This window comes from Alligator sinensis, unplaced genomic scaffold, assembly GCF_000455745.1.
Source record: "Alligator sinensis unplaced genomic scaffold, ASM45574v1 scaffold645_1, whole genome shotgun sequence".
NCBI classification, from domain to species: domain Eukaryota; kingdom Metazoa; phylum Chordata; order Crocodylia; family Alligatoridae; genus Alligator; species Alligator sinensis.
The window spans coordinates 419,790-428,995 of record NW_005842586.1 but is presented as its reverse complement, the minus strand read 5'-3'; the positions used below and the strand labels follow the sequence as shown (position 1 = coordinate 428,995).

Below are 9,206 nucleotides of genomic sequence, written 5' to 3'. Positions count from 1 at the left end.
CCTTGTGTGCTGGCTCTGCGGCTGTTCGGGTCCAGTGCCAGCCCGTCCTCACACGCCAGAGCCAGTGTGGGGCTGGACCGGCCTCGCATGGCGCATGTGTGCAGGATGCCCGGTGCCCCAATGGACTGTCTGTGGCGAGGTCCACTCTGGACCAGGCGCTGCCCATCTGGCCCAGCCCACGCGCCCCGACTCCACATGCCACAGGCCAGATTGTAGGGCTCCAGGGGCTGGATCTGACTCGCGGGCTGTATGTTTGACGCCCCTGTCAGTGTGTTTGACTAACACATGGTTTACGGCAGAGATGAGCCCGATTCGTTAACCTGTATTTGCATTGTAATAACTGTGTTTTGTGTTTTTCTTCCAGCTCATGGTTTTGGAGTTTCAGTGTTGTCGATCAGTAGGCATCCATTATGTCTTGGCTTGTTGATCTTGCTGGCAGGGCAGAGGATCTTCTTAACAGAGTTGATCAAGGGGCTGCAACAGCTCTGAGTAAAAAAGAGACTGCAGGCAATGCAATATATAGTACTAAGAACTTGGGATCTGCCAGTGAATATCCTGAATCACAGCAGCAAACCAGAGAATTGAAGCATCAGACTTCATCGAAAGCAGCCTATATCTCTTCAGCAGCTGATAACATTAAACAGAAGGCTACGATCCTAGCAGGAACGGCAAATGTCAAAGCAGCATCCAGGACCTCTTTGGAGGCCTCTCCTCCAACAGAAAGTGTTTCCACACCCAGACCTTCCTCACAATTTGTGAGAAGGAAAAAGTCTGAACCTGACGATGAGCTCTTGTTTGATTTTCTCAATAGTTCTGAGAAAGAACCAAATGGAAGGATGGAGTCTAAAAAGGAGAAGAGTAAAGCTCTTCCAAATCACTCTCGGACTTCAAGCATCGGTTCTGTGTCTGCCAGCGCACAGTGTGTGAAAACAACTGAAGACAACTCCAGCAAGAGTCAAGGCCATGGTAGCTAAATAAAACTCTACATGCTTATTAAAAATAAGGGTATTTACGATTGTTGTGGATAGTGTAACAAACTTACTGGCTCTAAATGCAATAGACACAGTTGGTTGGTACATAAAAAGTTTGATGTAAAAGTAGGGCTGTGCAACTGGTGGCCTGGTCTGTGGGTTCAGTTGTTCTTGCCCAGCTGCCATTAGCCCTGTCACCCTGGATTCAACAGCAGCCAGAGTCTTCCAGGCTCCTCCTCTCACTTTTGTTGTGTGCCAATGCCCCAAGGGTTGGGGCAGCACAGCTAAGGAAACTGAGGGTAGGCCTGTGCTTGTGCAAGTGCGTGGTGGTGTAGTGCATCTGTAGGTGGTGGGGAGCGGACATGGTGCGTTGGGGGTTGGGATGAGGGCCTGCACAGTACAGCTGAGAGTGGGAAAGCATCTGTGTGGTATGCTGCCCATGAGGCCCTCTGTTTCATGCTGGTAGTGTGTGACTGATGGGGCATTTGGCTCCCAGCCACTTAAAAGTTGGACATCCCTGATCTAAAAGAATAATCTGGCTGGGAGTCAAGAATCTGAGCTCTAACATTAGTTCTACTGATTTCCTATGTGGCATCAGTCACATCAGTATCTTGCCTTCATTTCTCTTTGTAAAATGAAATTAATGTCTGTTCTGTCTCCCAAGAGTGCTGGTAGTGTTCTTCGATATTTGTTCAGTGCTTCAAACATGTAAAGCATTCAAAGGCAAGAGTTTAATTTGCCTGTGTTTAAATAGGTGAATAGGTTTAGCAGTCGTGATGAAGGGGAGTATTTTTCAAAAGTGGGATATGTCTATGCTCTAAGTCTAGGACTCCATAATTTTGGCAAAGCGAAGTATATTGATTCTGAATAGATGATACCTTGATGTGTAATACCGGCACGATGTGCATGTTCTGCTCAGTAAAGTATCTTGAGTTTGCTAATTGTTTCTTTTAGCTAGGTTTGTTTGTTAGTGCATTCGAAGAGAAAGAAGCCACATTGGTTTTAATAAATTAATTTGAAAATAATAGCTGTATGATTGGTTAGCTGTGTAGATATGGCTTTGTAATTTCATCTTCCCATGTAACTTTCTTTGGGAAGAATTCTATAATGGAGATGGACTCTTTGAACAGATTCATAATTAATTGACAAAAGTAAATCTTGAGCATGTGATGGCAAGTATGTGGCCATGAAATGTACTGGCAGGTACATAACCAGGGGACTGGCTAATACTTTGTCTGTTAACTTGTAATGAGTTGGCATGAAACAAAAGATGAGGGTTAGCTCTCTGATAATATGGTAGCCCTATGAATTAATTAGGAAGAAAATGGCATTATATAGAACTGTTTAAGAAGCATTGAACAAATTTTGTTGCCATTATGTTGCTGTTGTGTTGCTTGGCGTGTTATTATTCAGAATTAATGGCCTGCCCATCTCCTAGGCAGTGTGTGATGAGGACTGTCACAGGGCATTAAGGTGTGCCTGCTCCTTTACGGGCAGAAACTACCTAGAGAGAGGGCCCTTGGAGCCAAGCAGAACCCCCACAGGTGCAAGTTGCAGTGGCAGCAGGCTAATGAGGGAATTCGCCTGCACCTGCATCCGGTCAGCTGACTGGAAGAAGGCAGGGGCCTGGGCACATATAAGCCCCAGGGCTGGGACTGGAGGCTGTTAGTTCCCCAGTAGCTGCCAGGGGAAGGACCTCCTGCAGAGAAGAACTGCCCAGGGATGCTGTGGTCACCTGATATGCTGCTTACCAGACTAATGGGACTCCAGGAGCTCATCAGGCACCCTGGGCTGTGAGGCACTTAATACGTGGGGAGAAGTTTGCCTCTTTTTTTAAAGAGACAGAGTGCACCCTGCACTGTTTGTATTATGTTACAGCCCAGGGGCTCATATTTTGGTTGTTGTTTGTACACCAGTGGACTGGACTAAGGCTTTTGGGGAGGAGGAGGCCTCACTGGGGCACGCTCTTGGTGTAGACCCCAGTGCCGCAGAGGGCACAGAGACGGGGGCCAAGGGCCCAGTGAAGACAGGAGGCCTAGTTAGTCTGAGGCCTCATTAAAATAGGGACAACATTTAAATACTTCCTGCAAGACATGGTACATGGTAAAGGGGAGGTGTTGGAGCCACACATCTAGTCCATAAGGCTTGGGGTGTCCTGTGAGTCACCTACTGAGTGTGGGACTCAGTAAGGGGTCCGACAACCCGCAGGGTTTAGAGGAGTCTGTCAGGACTGTGACGAGCTGCAACTCCAGGGCAGCCTCTTGATTCATTATTTAAACCAGCAAGACATGGCAGGTGAGATTAATAGGTGCCCATAGGGTGGAGGTGGCATGGTCACATTGCTCTAGGGACATTACAGGGGAGGCTGTATCATGACAAGGACTCTTGCAGTGGTAAGGAGGAAGGTGGAACAGGTTTGTTGGTGAGCACAAGGTAAAGTAAACAGCATGATGACAGTTTAAAATACAATCTTGACCTCTCTTTTGTATCAACTGCCATCTGTATTCTCTGGTTTTCATCCAGTTATCCATTTTAAAGGCATGGAATTCAAAGTCAAGTTAACATTCATGAAAGAGCTGTTTCTGTTTTTTCACACTTCCTGTCTCCCATGCTTTTTCATATTACCAGCAGTGAAACCTTAACTTAAAGCACCAATGTATCTGCTTATTGGAGTCAAGAATGTTAGGTAGGTTTTAAGTAATTCCATAGTCCGAATCCCAGTGCTTTAGTTCTGCCTCTACCTCTGCCTTTTTCTCCTAAGAAAACCCTTTTCAGAATACAGCTGTCTGTTCACATATACTTTTATAGGTTGGAATTTTATAAAGAGACTATAGAATCTCATTGCCATAATTCAAGGCATTCGTAGGGAATTGTGCCTTCTAGAAGCATAAAATTTAGAAGGAATTTTTTAATGTGTAATAGAACCTTGCAGAAGTATGGGAGGCAAGTATAAACAAAGAATCATCTTACAGCCTCCTACAGCACCGTACATAATTACTATAATTTCCAGTATTTTTATAGTAAAAACATTTTATAGGGCAAAACAATCTTCCTTCCACCCACAACAAATATATGCAAGTGCATTACTCTTTGAGGAAAGATTAGTAAGGAGGCTGGTGTAGGAATCTTAAAAGTCTATTTGTATCTTTACTAAACCATACTAATCTGTGCAGTTGGGTTAAAAAATTTGAGACATGTTGATGGCAATTTATGACAGAAGTATGAAAGATAAATGGCATTTAGAAAAAGATACAAATTTTATTTTGATAATTTATATAAACATCTTAAATAAGGTAACTAATATGAATGTAATACATTCTAAAAAATTAAGTCAGTTGTTTGTATTTACAGTGCTTATCTGATGAAAATACTTTCTATAGCAGAGTAGTGAGTATATATTAACACTAGCAAAATGCCTGTCAAGAATGACAGGTGGGGACGGAGCCCCACCTCCGGCTCCATTCGCCACCCCCTCCTCCTCTCCCTCCCTCCTAGCTGTTGTTGGGGCCCGGCGACAACAGCGGGGCGGGCACCATTACTGTGACCTCCCCGTCCCGGCCAGCTGTTGGTGGGGGGCGGGGAGGGTGCCACCACCTTGATGGTCACCTCCCCTTACCCCGCTCCCCACCGCCTCCCGCTCCCTGCTGGCTGTTATTGGCAGTGGCGCACTGCTGCTCTGGCCGCCTCCTCCCCGTCCCGGCTGTTGTCAGGGGGTACAGTGCGGTGGCCCGCTCTCCCCCAACTGCCTCTGCCTCCTTCCCTGAGCAGCAGTGCAAAGTTGTGCCTGTGCCCACCTGGGCCAGCCAACTGCTGCCCACCCAATTGCAGCAGCGCATGCACAGTTGGCCCAGAGCATTACAATAAAAGCCTTAGCCTGTTTGTCTGTATTAGACTTTTACAACCCTAAATTTGTACTACTTGTACATCATATTACTAAATGTAAATTGCTCTTGTCTCTCTTCTTGCTATGCTGTAAAAAAATCATCTGTATTTTATGTATTATAATATTGTACATTGAAGGTCTGCATATTGTGAAAAGCTATTTCATGATGCACCTGTGTATAAAATACATAACATTGAGAGACCTTACATTTTCTCTCTGTATATAATAAAAAATAGATTGAATTTAAAGTACATCATGAAATTGATCTACTTTGGTTTAAGTAGATCAACCAACAAATAAGTGTTATCTAATGATCTAACTCAGTTCTCTTTATACAGATACCCCTGACAGTTCAGATTCTGGATTGGGAGCACAAGCGGACCCTACAAAAGATGCATTGTTAAATACAACAGCTAATTCTAATTCAGCTAATGACGATTGCAAGTCACACGAGCTATCCAATCTTCGCCTGGAGAATCAACTGCTGCGGAATGAAGTTCAGTCTTTAAATCAAGAAATGGCTTCATTAATTCAAAGATCCAAAGAAATGCAAGAAGGTATTTTGCTTTGGCAGCTTTATCTATCAAAATAGTTACTGTTTCTGAGATTGTTAAACAAGCCAGTATGCCAAGTGACACCTACTAATTGAAGTATAGAGGTGGAGAGCATTGAAGGGTTGAGGTAACCACTTAAGCAAATTAAGTCTTGACAACATATGTACCTTATTCCTAATCGCATAATATTTTTCAATAGTCAATTTAATAATAATTTATGTGGAATGAAAATTTACTATAAAGAATTTGTAAGCAAAATTTTGCTCAGTAACAAAAATAGAGTAGTGATTAAAGGAAGAAAGTCAGCTTAATAAGGTGCAAAATTTAAATTTTATAAAATCAGAGTTTACAAAGGCCGTTTTAGCAACCTGACCAGTTTTTTGTTTGTTTGTTTGTTTTTTAAAATGTAGCTGATGTTTTTTTGTTAACATGAATTACAATTCCCTGAAATATCTGAAACCCAAACATCCTAGCACACATCTTGTAGAGTAGCCAGATGGGACCCAAAGGTGGAACTGGCTAGGAACTGACAGGTCAGTCTGTCTTATCTGGAATGTCCTCTGGCTAAGTTCATTGAATGGAAACATGTAAACAATAATAGTTAAAATGGAAAATTGTCTTACTGATCAGAGATGGTAACAACAATGGTTAAGGTTTTTTAAAAAGTGTTTTAAAGTACTTAAATACCTAATTTTAACTTTAATGCAAAGTCAGTATATGGTCTTTAGTAAAATGAAATCTTCAGTAAAAACTCAACACGTTAAACACGTACATCACTTTAAACATGGCTTTTAAGTTTATTTCATAATTGTCTTAGATTAAAGAGAGACTGTATGCTATTGTTTGAGTTGCCTTTTAGCTCTTACTGTTCCAGTGTTATGTAAATTTGGAGGGTTGTATTTAATTTCTGATTTACATGTAATTTGACATACTAACTTTAAATGAGACCTAGCACTATTAACATCTGTTCCAGAAAATATAACAGATTCTTTTTTAAATGTATGTTTATACATAACTTTTTTTTTTTTACTTTGTAGAACTAAATAAAGCCCGAACAAGAGTAGAAAAGTGGAATGTTGACCATTCAAAGAGTGACAGGGTGGTTCGAGAACTAAGAGCTCAAATTGATGACCTTACAGAAGCTGTTGCTGCCAAGGATTCCCAACTGGCTGTGCTTAAAGTGCGGTTGCAGGAAGCTGATCAGCTATTGAGTTCTCGGACAGAGGCTTTGGAAGCATTGCAGAGTGAAAAATCACGGTACTTTGAAACCTACTGAATGTAGTAGTACTATGTATAGGCATTCAAGCTAGAATGCTTGGTACCTTCAATAAAATTAAAAAATTGTGAGTGCTTTCTTATGTATCAGATGTACAGAATTGTAGGGGATGAAGCGTAAGTGATGAGGCATGTGTATTGTTAAGACATAACAGAAGTTTATCCTTTACATCAATGATAAGACAGTGTATTAAATAAGACTAAAATTGCCACCTTTTGACGAGATTACTGAAGTAACTTTTTATACAAACTGTTTGTCTAACTTTTTAGCGTTTACCAAATAATTCTAAAACTTGAAATCTTACATCAGTAGATTTCATTTGGCAAACTACTGCATTTGCTTGATTCTAAGATTATTTTTTTTCCTCCTTCAACATGGGGAGTGGGAACAGGAGTGGAGAAACTCTATTCCAAGGTAAGGCTATCAGGTCAAAATGCAGATGGTAAGTCTTTGTGAGCAAGTGGCAGGGAGTCACTCAGCAAGGCAGGCAGTGCAGAGGCACCTGGTAGGGAAAAGAGGAATTTTGCAAAGTGCAAACATGTCAGTCTGTCTGTTTTGAAATGGATACTTTTGAAAGATTGCCTAATGTGTTTCTGGGCCAGGTTTAGAAAGGTGTTTAGGCATCTAACTCTAATGGGAGTTGAAATGCCTGAATAGTGTTTTTGTTTTGTTTTGTTTTATTTTTTTAATTTTTTCAAGATAGAGGACCAGATAGTAAATTTGCTGTCTTTTCAACAAATTTCTGCATTACTATTTTAGAATAATACAAGACCACAGTGAAGGGAACAGCCTGCAAAATCAAGCACTTCAAACTCTGCAGGAGAGGCTACGTGATACAGACTCTGCACTGAAGCGGGAACAAGAAGGTTACAAACAAATGCAGGTTAGTACTGTAAACTGAGGATGTATGTCAAAACTCTACTTATAGGATCAAATCTCATCATGTCACGCTTGTGACTCCTAATTAAGGGTGCTAAGCTGCTACTGAAGGAGATACCACTTGCATATTTTATTCAGAAAAAAAATCTAAGTAAGATTTTTTTATTTTTTTATTTTCTGAATTCTGAGTGAAACGTTTTGGAAACCTGTTGACCATTTTTTATTGTAGCATTCTGCTCGTGTGTGTATACAAATAAATAAATATGCTTAGTCAGTCTGTGTGTCTGACTCTCCATATCGCTCTTGGGGGGCGTGTCTTCAGCCTGTGCTGCATCAAAAATGACATGTGGGGCGTGGCTTCAGTGGAGCAGGCCGAGGGGGAGGGGACTGGCACGTGGCCAGATGTGGAGCAGCGGCAGCATGGGGTGCTGGGTGGTGGCCGCAGCTGCGTGCAAGCTTTCCCCCCACCCCTTGCTCCTGGGAGACAGCGGCGGCACAGGGTGGTGGGTGGCAGCACTCCATCCCCTCCTGCCCGCCCCCCCCTTCCCCAAGTCATTCTTGATGGGCAATTTGCTAGTTTCAACATAAAGTTCATTTATGTAGATGTGCAAGTTTTTGTTATTATAGGTTATAGACCTATTTTTAACCTATTTTATAATTTCCATAATTTATGCTTTTTTCTGGTTCCTTAATTTCATAAAGCTTGTATGGTGCAATAGACTGGTGATTTATTGTTTCTCTTGATTTAGTTTGTATTTGGGGCATTCACTCTACCATAGAAAAATATTAAAATCTTTTCACCCAGTACCCTGTTTTTTCTTTTAAATAGTTCAGTAAATAGGAAGCTTTTCTATTCTTAACAGCACTTTTTTTCTAAATCGATATTTGGAGCTTAAACACTGGATTTCCTCTTCAATATATTCTTAAATGGCTTAAATCCTACGCACAATGATTTTTCAACTGTGCAGTGGAAAAAGTCATGGACAAGATTTTGATGCTATATACCTTTCTCAGGTGTTTTCAAGTAGAAGTTTCTTGGTAAGTAAAGAATATATAGATATACAGTAAAAGCTGCACTATCCGGCACCTTACAAGCTGGCATGCTCTATTAACTGGCATGCTGGCTTGTAAGGAAAAAGCGAAACCGAAATTGTGGCACTTCCGGTTTTGCCGAGCCCCCATGGCCCAGGGCAAAGCAGCTTGCATGGGGCCCCCCTCCCTGTCCCTCGGCGACGAGGCAGGAGAGGCGGCGGCCCGAACAAGCAAAGATGCCCATTCGGGCCATTTAGTTAACTGGCATATTTTGTTATTCGGTACCCCCTATTCCCCTGGGGTGCTGGATAACAAAGCTTTCACTGTACTAGCTAATTGCCCATCAAGAATGACGAATTTCAAGAACTGCTTACATGGCCCCCAGCTCGCCACCCTCCCAGTTGCCCTTCAGGGCTGGCCATGTAAGGACTACCACTGCCTCCAGCCTCCCACACGGGGGGGCTTCCCCCCCCCCCACCCCCACTCTCCCTCTGTCTCACAGTGGGGCTTCCCCCTGCCTCCCCTCCCTCCCTCCCTGCTGATTTTGTTGTCGGGGCTGGGCAGTGAGGGTGGGCACCACTGTGACCCTTGCTGCCTGGCCCTGGCAACAG

The 9,206-nt window shown here is 42.7% G+C and overlaps 1 protein-coding gene across 1 annotated transcript in view; it reads left to right on the top strand.

Moving 5' to 3' along the window:
• GOLGA5 (golgin A5) overlaps positions 1-9,206 on the top strand; it is a 42,063-nt gene that overhangs the window by 304 nt on the left and 32,553 nt on the right. Inside the window, exons 2-5 of the mRNA XM_006032799.3 lie at positions 365-966; positions 5,193-5,411; positions 6,446-6,665; positions 7,444-7,567. Coding sequence (XP_006032861.1) covers positions 411-966; positions 5,193-5,411; positions 6,446-6,665; positions 7,444-7,567 — 1,119 coding nt within the window. The 5' untranslated portion in view covers positions 365-410. The remainder of the gene's footprint in view (positions 1-364; positions 967-5,192; positions 5,412-6,445; positions 6,666-7,443; positions 7,568-9,206) is intronic.